Genomic DNA, 20612 nt, shown 5'->3' with positions numbered 1-20612 from the left:
AAAAGTATTTTCTAATGAACTATGAGGTACCCAAATCACAATTAAAAGACCAGTAACATACCAGAAGAAAGAAATTTTAATATTAAGTAAAAGGGCAAGTTAAAAGTACTATGTGTTATATGTTCTTATTTATATAAAAATAAGCAAAACCTACATAGTATATAACTGTGACAAAAAAAAATACCTTCTAAAATGAATAAACATGGTTATTTCTGGAAAGAGTGAGTACTTGATGGTGGAGGGGGTAGAGGCATTAAAAGAGTATTTTCACTTTCTATTCAATATAAACCTAAATCTTTGTAATTCAAAAGATAAGAATGTAGTCATTCTTACTTAGAAGCAGGATTAAAAGTTTAGAAAAAGAGAAAAAAGCCAGCAGATGAGTACTTTAAAAATCATGATTCTGCTTTAATTTGGTTCTTATTTTCATCACAAATTGGAGGACAGATGACCACAAGTTGAAGTACTTGAACAAGTTCTGCCCAGAAAACATTATGAAACAAAATAATACCTATAAGAAAACACTGCTACCTACTCAAGTCTTTCTGCATTTTGATGAGGATTAAGTTAATGATTCTGTACACTGATTCCTGGTGAATTGCAGACATTCAATTCAATATCGCCTGTAACAGTACATTATCAAATGATACTACAAAGTATCAATTGTTTTAGAACAGTGTCCTAATAACAGCAGCATGCTTTACAGAACCAGCTTCAGGATTAATAAATAAATGCACAAGGAAAAAAATCCCTTAAATTAAAATCAAAAGAGACACTTAAAGTTTGGGCATTCTTCATTATGGAAAAGAATCTTCTACTTTGAGACTATTATATATCAGAAAAGCTCCATCTGTTGTATAATTATCTCTGATAAATGGCCTGATGCTTTCAGCTTCATTAAAGAAAAGCACACACAGAGAGAACTGTAAATAAATCTCCCCACCATATTTCACTTAAAACCAGTCCAGCAGGAAGTCATAAAATATTTTTAATAGGTAATATTTCCCAAATGCTTTACTAGAAAAAAAAAGCCAGCCTATTTTACCCAATATCTGTCCTGTGGAAGAAGACAATCTGGAAAAGAGAAAACTGATTTCATTTAGAGATTATGAGAAATGTTAGTAAAAACAAACAAGTTTAGCCACTTGGTGGCAGTGACATGAATTTTTCAGAGGAAAGATATGGCTTTGTCAGATTCAGAGGCAATCTAGTAAGGACATCTGCTAAAAGGCACTACCATTTTTTCCTCCCCAGCCCTCCCTAATCCCTGGGGGGAATAGGTATCACCAGAAACCCGTTTCCAAGGAAACAATTAGAATCTCCCTCAACAAAAATCAATTTAACCACAGGTAAAAAATGTTTTAAATTTCTATTTTGGAAATTAGTATCACATTACAGAAAGTCCAGACAGTATATGGAAATAAAACTTTGATCAGTAAAAATTTTCCCTATCTTTCTGGTTAATATGGTTTTTACTTTTTAAGTGTATTTTCTTTAGGTTACCATAAAAGCATCTCTTGGGTAGATGCAGTAAAGAAGAGAGAAAAAAGCATAACACAGGGACTGGGGTTGTGGCTCAGTGGTAGAGCACTCGCCTCGCACCTGGGAGACGCTGGGTTTGAACCTCAGCACCACATAAAAATAAATAAACAAAATAAAGATATTATGTCTATGTAAACCTAAAAAAAAAAAAAAAAAAAAAACACAATACACAGGTCCAGATTTGAGCTGTGGCCTAGTCTTTGGCCTTGCTGTGTAACTCAAAGTATATCACCATTCAAACCTTCTTCTCATTTGCGGACTAGGAAGGGAACTATCTGCCCTACCTGTGCTAAGCGCTGTCAGAAAAAACCCATGAACATAATGTTTGTCAAAGTGCTTTGAAAATGGGTATGCAACCTTCTTCTATAAAAGGTCACTGAATCTCTACAGCAACTATGGATTCTGCTGTTGTCCACAGGAGCAGCCATAGACAGTATATAAATGAACAAGCGGTGCTGTTCCAATACAACTTCATTAATTTCCACACTTTACCAAATACCATTCTTTTGGTTTTCTTCAACCATTTTAAAAATGTGAAAATCATTCTTTGCATACAGGTGGTACAAGAACAGGTGATGGGTTAGGTGTGGTCCATATGTTGTAGTTTACAAGCCCTGTTGCAAACTATAATTTTATAAATGGGTTGGTAACTATTTAATTCTTTTTTTTAAGTTTATTTTTCTATTTATTTATTTTTATGTGGTGCTAAGGATCAAACCTGGTGTTTCTTAAGTGATAGGCAAGCCCTCTACCAGTGCTGGGGATTGAACTCAGGATCTCTCACATGCTAAGAAGTGCTTTACCACTGAACTACATCCCCAGCCCTAATTCTAAATATGTGCCTCTAGAGCTTAAAAGAATATTCTCTATAAGGTAAATCCTAACTCAGAATGAAGAATATCTGAAAACAGGCCTATTTCTTGACAATAATATCTTCTTTACTAGCAGGCAGTTTACCAACTCTCTTCCTCTCCTAAAAAGAAACAGACTAGCTAAGGCTCCTCCAATACTTCCATCTTATGCTTACAGGACTACACCCCAAACCCAGGTGGATGCGCACACTGTGAAGCTGTCAAACAGGCCAGAAGTAGCGATGCCCAGGCCTTTAAGACAACAGAAAGTTGATCTGCAGAACTGATGAAGGAAACATTTTCTCATCTTTTGAGTCTAATCTACTAAGACTGATTTAAGATGGGCCATCATCTCCCTATTACTTAAGAATAACAAAATAACAACTGATTTCAGTGTTCTAACAACCTGACATTATCCTTTCCAATCTGTGTGTGCGAATGCTGGGGATTGAACCCAAGACCTGAGGCATAAAGGCGAATGCTCTACACTGAGCTATATCCCCAGTCCTTGATATTATCCTTTCTTTCTACAAAAGTTGGATCAAGAAAAAAACTAAAGATGACATTAGCAAGATGGCTGAACAAAGAGCTACTTACTGCTTGTTGTCCCCACAAAGAGAGTTAACAACAAAGAATAAACAATTATATTCCAACCAGAATGAGTGAGGAAGTACAATGAAGATTAACCAGGTAAAGCCAGGATTCCTGTTGAGTACAAAAAACCAGGTAGCACTACAGAGACATGAGCAGGGCACCATGGCTCTGCAACCAGCTCAGAGCCAAGACAGACTTCTCCTTAGAAGGAAAAGATAAGCTGGAGACTGCACCACCATCAATAATTCCATCACTACTGCAAACTTCAGCAATCACAGGAGATCTTTCACCACCTTCAAAGGTATCAAACAGTTTATGGAGAGTTAAGAATTCAAATGACTATAATGTCCTAGCTGTAATATAGGACCCCATATTGAAGCACCCCATTCCCTGTGACCGAAGTTACTACAACTCTGTGCCATTTTGAAACTGGGCCAGCTGCTAGAGTGTATCCCATTCTGAATGCTAATAGACACAACATACCTTGATTTTTGAGATTCTGCCATCATTCTACCATACTCATGTGTGGTTGCAGAACCTCAGCCATGGTTACTCTAGGCATCTAATCTAGGCACAGCAGAAAGGTCAAGACCTTGGCTTTCTGATCCATACAGCACCCCATGCCCTAAGGAACAAGAGGACTTGCACAGAGAGGAAGCTAATATACAGACTGTGGAATGACGAAGTCCATATGTGCCAACAGTCATCGAACAGCTGGCCAGGTGTTGGGGATACAATTAACTGAGCGGCAGTGTCACCTAAGCTGGATTCATCAACCAGCCAGGCAGTAGCCCCACCCATCAGAAAGCCTTCTACACAGTCAGCCAGCCCATAATGTCTGAGCCTAGCCTGACAGCCTTCACCAGAGTGACTGTATCACACACTGCAGTCACAAGTACTAGTGGCTTAAGTTACGATAGAACAGCAAACATCTCTGATAAGGATTATAGCTGAAGAAACTTCACTGATAACAGATTCTGGATTCTGCTAAGAAACAAAGCTAACACACTCTACTCAATGAACACCCTAGCATCCATCCACAGGAAGAAATCTCTTTCTACTCTCCCATCCCCCCCAAATCACCATAAAATGGGAAAAGGTAACTGTTTGATGAGATGCTCAGATATTAACACATAGCACAAAAAACATGACAAGCAATGAAACACAGCACACACATGGAGACACAATAATTCTTCAGTAACAGACACCAAAGAAAAGGAACTTTATGAAATGCCTTTATGAAAAGAAATTTAAAATAATGATCTTGAGGAAGGCTTGATGAGATGTAAGGGAATACAAACAATTCAATGGAATCAGCATCCTCTTGGTAGGCAAAAAGTATTCTATAAAATTCAACATCATTAGCCAAGTACAGTGTTGCACACATATAATCCCAACAACTTTGGAGACTGAAGCAGGAGGATCACAAGTTTGAGGTCAGTCTAAGCAACTCAGTAAGATCCTGTCTCAAACTTAAAAATAAAATGACTAGAGATGTAGCTCAATGGTAAAGCACTCCTGGGTTCAATCTTCAGTACTAAAACAAAACAAACAAACAAAATGTCTTCAGGAAAATAACTCTCTATGATTAAGGTCACATATGAAAAAAAAAAAACAGCTAACATGATACTAAATGGGGAAAAAAATCAAAAACATTTCCTCTAAGGTGTAGAATAAGACATGGATGCCCACCTCCCATTATTATTCAGCATAGCTAACCATAGCAATTAGGCAAGGGAAAGAAATAAAGGGCATCTCAATTGGAAAGGAGGATATAAAATTATCTTTGTTTGTAGATGACACAATCTTACATACATAAAAACCTAAAGATGCCACCATAAAACTCTTTCACTCCAATAACAAAATAGCTGAGAAAGAAATCAAAAAAGCAATCCTGTTCAATAGCTACAAAAAACATGCTGGGAATAAATTTAAGTAAGGAAATAAATGATCTCTATAATAAAATCTACAAATAATGATGAAAGAGATTTAACAGTGGGTGGCTATATGGTTGGTTGGTGTCTCTCTCTCTCTCTCTCTATCTCTCTCTCTCTCTCTCACTCACACACACACACACACACACACGGATATCCCATTCGTGGACTGGACGAACTAGTACTATGAAAATTTCCATACAACTCAAAACAATCTACAGATTCAGTGATTCCTTTTATTTCAACAGGGAAAGTATCTTCACAAAAATAGAAAGTACAACCCTAAAATTCATATGGAATTTATAAAAGACCCTAAGCCAAAGCAAACCTGAACAAAAAGAACAAAGTTGAAGGTATCATGATACCTAACTTGAAAGCATATTACAAAGCTATAGTAACCATAAGACCATGGTATTGGCACAGACACAGGGACCAATGGAATAGAATAGAGAATCCAAAAAAGAAATCCATGCAACTAGAGCCAACTGATTTTCAACAAATGTGGCAAGAACATATGCACTGGAGAAAGGTAACTTTCTTCAAAAATGATAGTGGGAAAAAGGGATTGTGCAATGGAATGAAACTAGACCCCCTATCTCCTACTCTATACAAAAATGGTTCGAAGACTTATATGTAAGAGCCAAAACTATGAAACTACTATAAGAAAACATACTGGAAGCACTTTGGGATATTGGTCTGGGAAAGATTTTTTTTTGGATACAATCCCCAGAAAGATAGGTGACAAAAGCAAAAATTGACAAATGGAATTTGTCATATTAAGAAACTTCTGCATAGCAAAGGAAACAATATAGTTAAGAGACAACCAATAAATGGGAGAAAATATGTGCTGAATATTAACTTAACAAGAGATTAATATCCAGAAAAATAAAGGATTCAACAGCAAAACTCCCCAAATAATCCAATTTAAAAGGGAAAAATTTCAAGAAATGACAAATAAACGGCCAAACAAGTTTATGAAAAACTACTCAACATTACTAATCATCAGGGAAATGTAAATCAAAATAATGAGATCATATTATCTCAGAAAGGCCATTATCAAAATGACAAAAAATGGCAAATGCTGACATGGATTGGAGAAAGGCGAACTCTCATACACTGTGAGAATGCGACTGCTACAACCATTGTGGAAAAGAGTATGGAGGTTTCTCCATAAATAAGAACTAGAACATCTAATCTAGTAATTTCAGTACTATTGTATATATCTCCAAAGGAAGAAAATTGGTATGCTGAAGATAAACATGCACTTCTCTGTTTATTGAAGCATTATTTATAAAAGCCAAGGTATGGATCAACGTAGGTGTTTATCAATGGATAAATGCATAAAGAAAATGTGGTACATATACATAATGGAATATTATTTAGCTATAAATAAGAAAAAGAAAGTCCTGCCATTTGTAGCAATATGGATGAGACTGGAGGACATTATATTAAATGAAGTAAATCAAGTACAAAAAGATAAATACCACACTCTCACTTATACATACATGGAAGTTTAAGAAAGTTGGTCTTACAAAAGTAGAGAAGAGCATAGTGGTCAACAGAGACTGAGAAAAGTGTGACAGGGAGGTAGGGATGAAGAGTAGATGGTTAACAGGTACAGGGTGCAATTAGGACTCCTATAGTATAGTAGGCTATCTATGGTTGACAACAATTAATTATATATTTCAAAACAGCTTTGGGGTTTTGAATGTTCCCAAAACACAAAAATGGTAAATGTTTGGGGTGACAGATATGCCAATTACCCTGATCTGATCATTATATTTTGTATACATATATTGAAACATCACACTGTAACTTCTGAGTATGTACGGTTATTATGTCAATTATAAACAAAATAAAAAGAGACATTCAAATCACATTTTACCTCCCTTAAGAAAAACCTGGAAAGAACAATAAATAGGTAGTAGCAAAAGTAGAAAGAAGAATTTTATTGTTTTTTCAGTATCTAACACCCCCTTCCTCCATAGAGCCAACAATTGTATGCAATGTTCTTTAGACTATAAAGCACTCTAGAGACAGGCAGCTATGCTGTGGTGATAGGTCAGTAGAGCTAGACTGCTCTGTGATAGTTAGCAAGGTACTGAATTACACAGCGCCTGTTTCCACATCTGTGAGATGGGTATAATAAAAGTACCTACTTTACAGAGTAATTATTGAAATGAAGTACTCTAACACCTGTAACATACTCAGAACAGTACCTAGTACTTGGTAATCACTTAATGTTAGCTGTCAGCATTATAATAGCACCTAACTGCTGTGAAAAAGTTACTATTTGAATTTTGCTTACACTATTTTGAAAGATTTCTAACAGCCAATGTTCTGTGTACTCTTCTACAGTCAAACACTGTGAAGGAGAGGTATGTGTGCTCTGACAGAGAAGTAGCACTTAGAACTTTTAGGTAACTGCTTTATTTGACCTTTAGTCAGTTGCTTTACAAAACTCTTTTGGTTAAAAATCTGTCCCAGAATTCTCTACTTTACTCAATTTTGTCAACAGCTGTTCAGTCTTTTCAAAATGAAATATATCAAACTCACCCACTTTCTGATGTTATATTCATTTAACAGAGGTTGAAAGTAGATTTAAGCAATACTCATTCTCTTGATTATTAAGGGAAAAAAATTTAAAACTTCCAACAAACTCCAACGAAAGTACAGCATTTCCAGATCAACACGATAGCAAAGATCTATACCTACTAAATATTAAAGATTATGCAGTACTGATAGCAACTCCTATACCCTACACTTTTCCATACATCTGCAGGGGAAGCCAAGAAGGACCGACACATAAAATTGTGGCTGCTATGAATAGCAAGATAGGTAATTCCCAGCTGCCTCTTTCTCCTTCTCCCAAGTAGGTCACAGATGAAGAAATATGAAAGGTTTGGCATATCTAATCTCACATGGTCATCACTGCTACTTGACAATCACTTTAATTACCTCACCTTGACTTATAAAGCATTCACCCTGACAGCTTTAACAAACTGGCATACATCTTCCTTACTCTAGCACAGTTGCCTTCAACTTAGAAGGTGTAGTAAAGCCCAAATGGGAAAGCTTTTGCAAATGACATGTCTGTTAATCACTGCTGGCATCTGCCTTCATTATACCACAATATTATTATGTGCCTATTTGGGATAAAAAGCCAGAATCTCTATTTGAAAAGGTGACTTCCCTGTGGGTAGATATCTAATCTTATTCATTTCTGTAATAGCACTAAACCTAGTGCCTAACATATAGCAGGCACTGAGTGAAGACTGCTAAATGAAAGTACAAATAGTTGAAATAGTTTATTAAGGTAACCAGTTTCATAATCACCAAATCCAAATGCCTCTTGTCAGTTTATAACTTCTGCAGAATTTTCACAACATTTAGGCAATATGCTAGAGTGTTTGAAAGGAAAGACTATGGATCTAAATTAGTGTGTTAGAATATGGGATCCTCTGCCAAACAGAAGCTCTTTACCTTTAGGCAGAAGTTACTGGACCTCTTTGTGCTTCAACTTTCTCATCTATAAAAATAGGCATAATAAAAAGTTCTCCCCTCATAGGCTTTATTGACAATCAAATGTCAATATCTATAAAAAGCTAAGAAGAGTGCTTACAATAGAGCAAGCACTTCATAAATATGAAGTACACATTTTGTTACCATTATTATTAAACCCCACACTCAATAACATGTTGCTTGGTTTTTGTGACCTTGTCCACCATCATTATTCTCCTCTTTGACATCTTCAGTTGCTTCTTATCACTTTTGTTCTCTAAATGTGGGGGTTTCACTCAAAGTCTATCCTCACTGATTTTTGTAGGTCTCATCTTTGGCATTTAACCCCTAAAGCTTAAACTACTGTTATTACATAGAACCTACACTGTGTTCTCCAGAGTGCCAACTCAACCTTCTCAGTTGAACACAATATAAACTTAAGTCAATATCATATCTCAAACTGGCAAATCTCCTCATTTCCCCCAGATATGTGAAAACCTGAGGAATTAGGAAATGTGATGACCTTCAAAGAGTATAACTCTAAGATGAGCACAAGGCAGTCCCCAGAAAGAGAGAGAATGGATCTAATGTTAGTAGAACTAAACATCCTATCAGACTTCAGGTATTTATATATCAGAAGGAAATGCATGGCATTCTACAATGGTCTAGGCAAGTAAACTATGAAAATATAGAAAGAATTGTATCCCAGAGGCTCTAGAATTCAAGGAAGGACTAAGTCCAGGCAGCAGAAGGGGAAATGGTCTGAAGATGGAATCTTACAGTGAAGTAAGACTTACTCTGTATGTTCTTAGGGCATACCAGACATTCAGCGTGTTTTGCTTAAAAATTCACTTAATTTAACTCTACTTGTTCTGAACCCATAATTTGCTATATAAATTTTTGTTATGGGTCAGCTTCCCATGAAGGTCTCCCTCCAAAGAAAATGTTTTAATCATATGAATATGTTTATTTCTAATTCCTGTTTTGCTTTTTCAAGATGAATTAAAGTAACTTTTAGTTATGATTTGGGTTTCCACAGACCTTGATTATAGGCAGAGCAAGCACTGACTTTGCCAATATGAATATTCTCTGCAATAAGTATATTTTATATTGTGAATTAAATGATTAAAAGCATGAACTCAAGCCAAATGCCTGAATCTGAATCCTGGTCCTGGTATCTATTAGTTTGTGACCACAGGCATATTGTATGATCTCTTTATGCCTGTTTCATAATCTTCAGAATGGGGATAATGATAAGACCCACTTCACTGGGTTGTCATGAGGAATAAAAGAAAATATGCAAAACAAGTAGAATCTGTCTTGCACATAAAGTGCTCAGTCAAAGGCAGCTATTATTATCTCAGTCTTACCTACATTTTGGCTGACTGAAATTGGTTTGTGGTAGTGTATTCCTGGTATGTACAGCTCCAATCCAGGTTCCATCAGATGAGATCCTTACCAGCTCCGACTTTTCCCTTACACTATTAAGTTCTTGACCTTAGGGCTTATAATGAACTTTATAATTTTGTGGAAAACTGCACACAAATGAATGGTGTGTATTTTTTTTTAAGACAGGGGACCAAAGCTTTGATCAGCTCCACAGTTAAATACATGACACCGAACTGATTTTCACAAAACAAAACCTACTGCCTTAGCATTACCACTACCATCCGTTTTATCTCCTCTTAAATGATTCCTACTGTCTGCCCTGGTTCCACTCAACAAATCATAATATTAAAAATTATCTCTCTATAATGTTATTCCATTATAGTACTTCCAATTTTCAATACTATCAGATTACTTCTTAAAAATAACTGTAATGCTATTACTTTCTCTGCTTATCATGGCCCAAATAGCTTAGCTGGGCATTGAAGCTTCTACAGCTTCATCATAATTTACTTTTCCAGCCTTGTTCTCTATTCTCCTCCACAAATGTCTCTAAAGGAGTCACTAGACAATGAAGAATGCCATGAAGCTTTATTCCACAGCTCATGTTACTGTGTGGAGAATATCTTTTCACTACCTTCTATCCATCTTCAATATCACTTCCTCCAGGAGCCCAATGCCTTTCTTCGACAGTCCCTATTTTCAACATGTAAGGTCCATTAACATTGGTGCATACAACTATGTATCAAGGTTTCTAAACTTCAGCAATACTGACATGTCTGGTTGGATAACTCTTGGTTGTGGAGGGAAAGATGTCCTATGCAACCCAGGATGTTCAGCAATATTTCTGGCTTTCAGACATTATCAAATGATGTGGGGGTGGAGTCACTTCTGGTTAATAAACTCTGATACAACATAACAAATACATTTAATTTCTCCTGCTTAATAATAAATTCTTTGAAAACTGTCTTTTATATTCTAAATATATCTGAATATGAACGATTTGGATAAATCTTTGTTTTCTCCTAACTTTTCTAAAATTAGTGAACAGAACATCTGTTATGCTTTGGATGTGAGATGTCCCCCAAAAGCTCACGTGTGAGACAATGCTAGAAGTTTGAAGAAGAAATGATTGAGTTATAACCTCAACCTAATCAGTGAGTTAATCCCTATGGGATTACAGGGATTAATTCAGTGGTAACTGGAGGCAGGTAGTATGGCTAAAGGAAGTGGTTCATTGGGGGGTGTGGCTTTGGGGTACATCTTTGTATCTGGCAAGTGGAGACCTCTCTCTGCTTTCTGATCACCATGTGAGCTGCTTCCCTCTGCCACACTCTTCTGCCATGATGTCCTGCCTCACCTTGAACTGTGAGGAATGGAGACGGCTGTTTATGGACTCAGACCTCTTAAACTGTGAGCCCTCTAATAAACTGTTCCTCCTCTAAGATTGCTCAGGTCGAGACTTTCAGTCACAACAGCAAAAAAACTGACTAAAACAACTTCCTGAACTATCACATTTATGGATATTCATGAAACTTGAAACACTAAATTCCAACCTTATAAAGTAAAGCTTTTAAAAGGCAAAAACTGCTGTGCCATCAACAAGTACTATTAGTTAGTTGTGTCCCAAAAGAGAGCATTATAAAGACAATAAACTTCCATATCACATGTATAATAGTATTCATTACTGAAGGACATATAGAAGAAGAGTAAACAAAATAAACTACTCCCTTGTGTTCTATATATAGTTTTATTACCTAAGTTAAATGCTTAGTAACAGTCAAGATCTAGTTAATGACAGGGTTAAGTTCCCTAGACCAGTGGCTCTAAATTCTTGCTGCATATTAGAATCCTCTGCAGAGCTTGAGAGAGAGAGAGAGAAGATAGATATTTTAGGGCCTCCATGTAGACCAATTAAGTTAGAATCAAAAGTGGAGCTAACGATTAAAATTATTTAAAAAGTCCCCAGTATATAGCCAGGTGTGGTGATGCACACTTGTAATCGCAGTAACTGAGGAGGCTGAGGCAGGAAGATACCAAGTTCAAAGCCAGCCTCAGCAACTTAGCAAGACCCTGTCTCAAAATAAAACAAAAAGGTCTGGGGATGTGGTTCAGTGGATAAGTGCCCCTGAGTCCAATCCCCAATACCACCACCCCACTCTCCCGCCTGCTGCCTCCAAAAAAATTTCCCAGTAGAATCTAATGTGCAACTAGAACTGAGAGTCACTGCTATATACTGGCTTAAAACTTTGTGTACTTCGACAATTAATGTAAAAATCTATCATCCAAGAAAAACTTTCACTCTATGGAATGGCTGAAAATTATTATCTAACTTGCTGAACATGGGTTCTATGTGTGAATACTTACCTTGAATTTAAAGAACTGCTGCCCACTCCACCCCCCTCCCCACCCCACCCTTGAGCATGAGGCATTACCAAGAAGCTCATAATACATTTCTTAGGCTGCTCTCTCTACCACCTCTCAAAATCCAGGCACTTACATTCCTCTTTACTCGGTGAATTTACATTCAGTTCTGTCGGAAGCGGCTGCTGGCTGGGACTAAGAGTTGGCGTGGTTATCGAGGTATTATCGTTGTCACTGGTGGTCTCTTCAGAAAACAAATCTGATTGGCTGTTACTTGTACTTGGAGCGGAATCATCGTCTGGTTGTTTCTTTTGAAAATCTTTAAAAAAAAGTGAGAATATCCACTTAATTAAGGAATTCACAATCTGAGTATCAGAAAACAACATAAGTTAACATAAAAATTAAATGTAACAATACCAATTAATAAAGTCTAATTTGGGTAACTAAAAAAATGGAAATAAAATACTGATCAAAACCATTGGTGGAGGGTGATTAGAATTAGTTTTCCAATGTCTTTATTGTTGAGAAGAATGGTAGACACTGATTTCAACGTTAGATTTTGCAAAGTGAAAGATGCATGTTGTTGTTAATCATGAAGGATGATCAACAGAAGGAAAAAGAGGAATAAAGAGAAATTAAGTTGCTCTAACCAATAGAGAGCAGATCATAAAGAAAACGGTATCACAAAATAGTAAGGTAAATAGAAAACAGATAATACGGTAGAAGTAAGTTCAAATATATCAGTAATGATACTAATATAAACAGACTAAACAGACTAAACTTACCAGCAAACACAAAAAATTCAGATTAAATAAACAAAGTCCAATTATGTTTATAAGAGACATATTAAAAACATTGGGAGGACAGCCTTCTAGCAATTTTTTATTTCTTAAGCTGGTAGTGGATACACAAATGTGATTATTATGTATATTCTCCTTATGTTTCATTTCAAAACATCTAATGATACTCTAAGAAGTACAGATTATACTTTATCAATTCAGAGAAGTAAAAGATCATCCTTACAACTACACATAAATTATATTTTGAGTCACAGATAAGCCCCGGTTATCATGCTCTATAACTTCACCAGAATCAATGTTTTGACATATTCTGAGCATAAGAATTTCTAGCATTCATGATACATTGTCCATATGCCAGGCATTGAAATAAATGGATATGTGTATACATACACATAAGTGTGTGTGTGTGTGTGTGTGAGACCAACCTTGCACGTGACTAAGTCACACTCCCCGGCTGGGTGCTGAGGCGCTCAGTCACAGAAATGTGACAGAGCTTTCTCCATCCTTCTTGGGTTCTAGGGTCGGTGTCTCGTGCATGGGTGTGTCTTGCTACAGTCCATGGGTGAAGCTACGCTCACCTGTTCCTTTGTAATATAACCCTTTGCCCTGTTAGGATAGAATCTTCCATGGAAGTGCCTTGTGTGTGTCCCCTTCTCTTACTGTGCCCTTGGGTGTGGCCTACCCAGGTGTCAGTCAACCTGCTGACAGTGGACATCATGAAGATAGACTCAGCCCAATGAAACCTGACCCCTTGCCTCATTTGAATAGCTTCTCCTCAATAAAAGGGGTCAGCAAGTGCTCTTGCTCTCTCTCTTCCTGAGGACCCTTAAGGTCAGAGGAGCCATCACAGAAACCCCAAAGAAAAGGTATTCATGTCTCTTGTGTGGTTATTTTGCGCAGCCCAGTCAGCCCAGTTCAACTGGAGTGACCCCTGAGCCTTTTAGTCGCGAAAACAGAAACCCAGTATGTGTATGTGTGTGTGTATGTGTGTGTGTGTGTGTGTGTGTGTAATTTACATTAATTCTTAGGAAAACTCAAGTCAGGTATTAACGATACCAAATTCTTTCATAAAGAAACTGACTTTAGAACTTTTGGGAAATTTGCTCCAAGTTAACAGCTAACAAGTAAAAGGGGTAGGTCCATTTGACAACAAAGCTCACGGCCCTCAATCACAAACACAGGGTACAGAATGGTAAGCAGTAGACCAGCCGCAAAAGGGGCTTCCATGTCAAGCTTCCACCCATTCCAACACCACTGGTGAGTGCAATAAATTTGGCCCAAGTCTCCAACCTGCTATACCAAGGAGGAATCTAAGTGTCTACTGCTTCTTTTCTGGATATTTACTTCTCCTAATTATTTTTTTATACTTCAATATTTTGACATGTAAAATAATTAATTCTCTCAATGTTATCTGTATAACATCATTAAGAAAGATACTGTACAAATGGAATAAATAATGCAACAACGACACTTCTTTATGTTAGGCCATTGCATTAGCTCTCTTATGTCAATAGTCATTGTGTTTCTCTCTCATAGCCACCTATCACTTAACTGGAAATGTCTTAAGGCCCTAAAAAAAATGAAACTGAGTCATCATTGTATTGTCTAGCACCATCCCCAAAGAAAGATGGTGAGACAGGCAGAAACATAAACAAACAGAAACTCATTTAGGCATAATAACCTTATGAAGTTGGTGTCTAAAGACATTGCCAGGTCCTACCCACAAAATCGTCAGCCCACATTTGCCATGTTCCTTGGATGCTCAGGTGCTTTTCTTCAAAAATTTACCTTCTTTTAACCCATTCTCCTGATATGCCTTTTTCACACCTCCACAGGGTGATGGTGTCAGAAACAAACAGTATTCATTACAAACCAAACTAGCTGTCCATAAAGAGAGCTGATAGATAATCTATACATTCTATGCTTGAATTGAATCATTTTATTTCAGAAATGACTAAGAGTCACCTCAATAGTTTCTTCTTACAGGAAAAGCAAACAAGAGATAAGAAAATTTATGTAACTCATCAGAAATTTGGAGTTAGTCCTAAGAGTCTTCTAACTCCCCTGCCAAAGTTATCAGTTTATGCAATACAAAGAACGTTACCATTTGACAGACCTGGATTCAAATCCTGACTTTTCAGGGCACAAAGCTAAAAGCAACCTTTTAATCTTTGAGGGTCTTGTCTGTAAAACAAAGGGAGGGTAGTTACTCATACCTCTCAGGATAATGATAACTAAATAACAAAACATGCCTAAAGTATTTGGCACATGGATGTTCAATAATATGACAGCAATTGAAAATGAAAGGTATGTTTCTAGTTTTTGAATTTATTCTAATTAGTTATGCATGATAGCAGAATGCATTTCAATTCATTGTACACAAATGGAGCACATTTCTCTGGTTGTGCCCGATGTAGAGTCACACCTACATGTGCAGTCACACATGTACCCAAGGTAATGATGTTCATCTCATTCTACCATCTTTCCTATCCCTCATACCCCCTTAACATTCTCCATCTCCTCTTTGTCCAGTCAAACTTCCTCCATTCTCCCCACAACCCTCCCATTATGGGTCAGCATCCAGTTATCAGAGAGAACATTCTGCATCTGTTTTTGGGGGATTGGCCTACTTAGCCTGATATTCTTTGACTCCATCCATTTACCTGCAAATGCCATAATTTTATTCTCCTTTTATGCACTCAGTAATATTCCATTGTGTATAGTTACCACAGTTTTTTTTATCCAGTCATCTATTGAAGGGCATCTAGGTGGGTTCCACAGTTTTAACAATTGTGAAATGTGCTGCTATAAACATTGAAGTGGCTGTGTCCCTGTAGTATGCTGTTTTTAAATTCTTTGGGTATAGACCAAGGATCGGGATAGCTGGGACAAATGGTTTTTCCATTCCAAGTTTTCTAAGGAATTTCAACACTGCTTTCCAGAGTGGTTGCACCAATTTGCAGTCCCACGCAATGTATAAGTGTACCTTTTTTCCCATATCCTCGCCAACATTTATTGTTGCTTGTATTATTGATAACTGCCATTCTGACTGGTGTGAGTGGAAATCTTAAGAGTAATTTTGATTTGCATTTCTCTAATTACTAGAGATGCTGAACATTTTTTCATATATTTGTTGAACGAATGGATATCTTCTGAGAAGTATCTGTTCAGCTCCTTAGCCCATTTATTGATTGGGTTGTTTGTTTTTCTGGTGTTTAGTCTTCTGAGTTCTTTACATATCCTGGAGATTAGTGTTCTATCTAATGTGCGTGTGGCAAAAATTTGCTCCCAAAATGTAGGCTCTCTCTTCACCTCATTCATTGATTGTTTTGCTGAGAAGCAGCATTTTAGTTTTAATCCATCCCATTTATTGATCCTTGATTTTATTTCTTGTGCTTTAGGAGTCTTGTTAAGAAAGCTGGGGCCTAATCCGACATGATGAAGATTTGAGACTACTATTTCTTCTATTAGACGAAGGGTCTCTGGTCTAATTCCTAGATCCTTGATGCACTTTGAGTTTTGTGCATGGTGAGAGATAAGGGGTTTAGTTTCTACTTTAAAGAAAGGATCAGTAAAAAAGAATGGTTTCTTCTTTTGACCCTGGAATTTGCAACCTTACTCTCTTGTGCCTTTCCTTCATCCAGCATCCAACTTTTGACCACTGCCAAAAAGAAGGGATGGATGAAGCAAGGAATTCTACACTGGAAAGCAACATAGATGAAAAGTCCAGAAACAACCACTTTATCTGATCCTGACACAGTACAGATCTTTTCACTTATTACACAATTTTCATATAAAAGGGAAAACTAGAAAGCCCCAAGATAGTCCTTTTCTATAAATGAGAAAAATATGGGAATAGTCATCTATTTTATACATTGGTGCTGTTTAAAGGTATATCCAAAGGTGTAAGTTCATTCTTGAATAGAGCTGTGAATTAGAGAGGTTTATGAGAAGTCTTTTAAAACAAACTTGTTTGTAAAACTTGAGCAAAAACTTTTGCCCTTAATAAGACTGTTGTTCAAAAGCAAACAGCCAGGACTTTGTCAGCTTACTTTATTATTAACTAGAAGGAAAAATAATTTTATCAAAAAAGATACTTTTAAAATTGCTTTCTAGAAATGGGAGGTTTCCACAAGATGGAGATAAGTTACTTAAGGATGCTGGCTAAGGAAAAACAGCCAGTGGATTCCCTGGGTTTGCCTACCCACATACTTGTTGGACATCTTTTCCTCCATGTTTTCAGAATGATTTTTCACAGGCCAATCTTCTTACTATAAAATTTCCCTCTAAAAACTGGGAGCATTGTGAAAGCACTTTGCCCTGTGCTGCTAATAAGCCCATTCACCTGGGCAACTTTTCTGGAACTGTATCTTGCTCACCTTTGATGTGCATGTTGTTTCTCTCTTGGATATACTATATTTGGATTTGGCAAAATGCTTAGTTGGCTTACACGCCCATCCTCTACCAAATTATGACAATAATATATATATTTTAAAATGATTTTTTTCAAAGTAACCTGGAAAAACTTTCAGTGATTTCAAGAAATGAATTTTCTTACAAAATAAATTAATTTTTCTTTCTAACCATTTTGGTAGCCTATTTTTTTCTCTTTGCAATGTGTAATGAATTTTTTTTTGTTTGTCAAATGCATATCTGTGTGACCAATGAGTATTTTCCATTTATTAATACATCAATTAAACCAATTAACTATTGTTATACATTTTCCATTGTCAATTTTTTACTATTATAATCAAGATTTCATTAAACTTCCTTAGGTTATATTGCTAGAAGTATATAAATCAGTAAGAGAAGATGCACATTTTTAAAACACTGATACAAGCTGTTAAATTCTCTTGGCACAACATCCTGTGATTTCCTGCAGCCCAAGATGCACTATTGTGTGTAAAAATCACCTGTCCACTTGTCAGTCTCATGCATTATACAGGACGTAGAACAAAGTGTTCTGCAAATGTTAACTGAAAAAGTGGCCAGATGTTTTCTGAATTATCTTTCAATTGTTCCTTTAAACCATTCATAAACTATTTTGTATGCCTTCAAGGGCACTCCAAGATTCATGTGAATTTCTTTTTTCATAATCAAAAGAGATGAGAAACCCAACTATACTTCTAACTCACTCATTTGTTGAGAGCCACAGCCGAAGGGGCCCCAGCAAACTTCCAGCTGCCGGCTGATGATTGGCTCACAGCGGCCTCAGCAACATCTAGCTGATTGGCTCCTCTGCGGTGATGCTCATTGGGCTGTTTCCCTGCCCTTTCAGACCACGGAGCTGCTCATTGGGGGACTTTTTTGGCTCCGCCCACGTGACCCAGCCAATCGGCCTCAAGAGCAGGAGGATTGTGGGAGGTGGAGAGAAGCTTGTGTGGGAGAGAGAGGCTTGTGGGAAGCCGGTGGTGGCAGTTGAGGCTCTGAGGGTTTTTCCTGAGAGGCTGTTTTGTTTGGCGTGTGTGGTTCTAAAAATAAAGTTAGTTTCTTTTGACAAGTGGCTCCTGATTGTGCCCAGCCAGACTGCGGCACTCATTAAGACTATGTGGCTCACTACTAAGGCTTATAGTTCCTTACTACAGACGCTAAAACTGGGTATAAAGAAAATAAAATGAAAGGAGATTGAGGAACTAAGAATTAAGAGGCTACCATAAGCTAAGCATTGTGACACGGGCTTTACATTCATTTTCTCATTTAATCTTCAAAATTTACAGGACAGTAGATGTAATCCCTACATTTCAGCAGAGGACAGTGGGGGGGCATGGCAAACTTGGGTAATTTTCCCCTCCCAAGCAAGTGCTAGACAGGGGTTTGAGACCCAGGTTAATTTGACGATCATCCTATTGAAGAGTGTACCATGAAGCAAACATTTTCCCAGCTTGCACGGGTACAAGGCACTTTGCCAGTTCACATATTCCCATTCTTGAAACCCCATCTCATTTTATATCACAAATTATATCTCCATGTTTCCACTGGAAGCTTCTGTGCATCAGTGACAAATCCTCTGAAAGAGAAACTAGGAAAACCACCCCATTTACAATTAGCCTAAAAAAAAAAATACTTGGGAATAAACTTAACGCAAGAAGTGAAAGACCTCTACAATGAAAACTACAGCATGCTAAAGAAAGAAATTAAAGAACACCTTATAAGATGGAAAGATCTATCTTGTTCTTGGATAGGCAGAATTAATGTTGTAAAAATGAACATACTACCAAAAGAACTATACAGATTCAATGCAATCCCAACCAAAATCTCAATGACATTCCTCACAGAAATAGAAAAAGCAATCATGAAATTCATCTGGAAAAATAAGAGACCCAGAAAAGCCAAAGCAATCCTTAGCAAGAAGGGTAAAGCTGGTGGCATTACTATTCCAGACCTTAAACTATACTAAAGAGCAAAAGTAACAAAAACAGCATAGTATTGGCACCAAAACAGACCTGTAGAGCAATGGTACAAAATAGAGGACACAGAGACTAACCCACATAACTACAGTTATCTTATATTGGACAAAGGCACCAAAAACATACACTGGAGAAAAGATAGCCTCTTCAACAAATGGTGCTGGGAAAACTGAAAATCCAGATGTAACAAAATGAAATTAAACCTCTCTCATCATGCACAAAACTCAACTCAAAGTGGATCAAAGACCTAGGAATAAAACCAGAGACCTCGCACCTCAAGGAAGAAAAAGTAGGCCCAAATCTCTATAATGTTGGATTAGACCCCAACTTCTTTAATAAGACTCCTATAACTCAAGAATTAAAACCAAGAATCAACAAATGGGATGGATTCAAACTAAAAAGCTTCTTCTCAGCAAAAGAAACAATCTGTGAGGTGAATAGAGAGCCTACAAAATGGGAGCAAATCTTCACCACAAGCACATCAGATAGAGCACTAATCTCTAGGATATATATATAGTACTCAAAAACCTTAACACCAAAAAAACCAAATAATACAATCAATAAATGGGCCAAGGAACTGAACAGATACTTCTCCAAAGAGAATATATAATCAATCAATAAACATGTGAAAAAATGTTCAACATCTCTAGTAATTTAGAGAAATGCAAATCAAAACTACCATAAGATTTCATCTCACTCCAGTCAGAATGGCAGCTTTCAAGAATACGAACAATAAAAAGTGTTGGCAAGGATGTAGGGGAAAAGGCACACTCATGGACTGCAAATTGGTCCTGCCAATATGGAAAGCAGTAAGGAGATTCCTTGGAAAACTGGGAATGTAAATACCATTTGACCCAGCTATCCCACTCCTTGGTTTATACTCAAAGACTTAAAAATAGCAAAACAGCATACTACATAGAAACAGGCACTTCAATGTTTATAGCAGCACAATTCACAATAGCTAAATTGTGGAACACACCCAGATGCCCTTCAATAGATGAATGGATAGGGAAACTCTGGTGTGTATGTATGTGTGTGTGTGTGTATATATATATATATACACACACACACACACACAATGGAACAATTCTCAGCATTAAAAGAGAATAAAATCATGGCATTTGCAGGTAAATGGATGGAGCTGGAGAATATAATGCTCAGTGAAGTAAGCCAATCCCAAAAAAAAACAAAGGTCAATGTTTTCTTTGATATGAGGATGCTGACTCATAATGG

At 37.0% G+C, this 20612-nt stretch overlaps 1 protein-coding gene across 3 annotated transcripts in view; it reads right to left on the bottom strand.

Moving 5' to 3' along the window:
- Positions 1-20612, bottom strand: part of Zfand3 (zinc finger AN1-type containing 3) — a 242989-nt gene that overhangs the window by 78160 nt on the left and 144217 nt on the right. For all 3 annotated transcript variants that reach the window (XM_048805234.1, XM_015487674.2, XM_048805233.1), the window contains exon 3: positions 12309-12491. In XM_048805234.1, coding sequence (XP_048661191.1) covers positions 12309-12491 — 183 coding nt within the window. The remainder of the gene's footprint in view (positions 1-12308; positions 12492-20612) is intronic.

The sequence above is a fragment of the Marmota marmota genome, unplaced genomic scaffold, assembly GCF_001458135.2.
Source record: "Marmota marmota marmota unplaced genomic scaffold, marMar, whole genome shotgun sequence".
In the NCBI taxonomy this organism is placed as follows: domain Eukaryota; kingdom Metazoa; phylum Chordata; class Mammalia; order Rodentia; family Sciuridae; genus Marmota; species Marmota marmota.
This window is presented reverse-complemented; position numbering and strand designations above follow the sequence as displayed.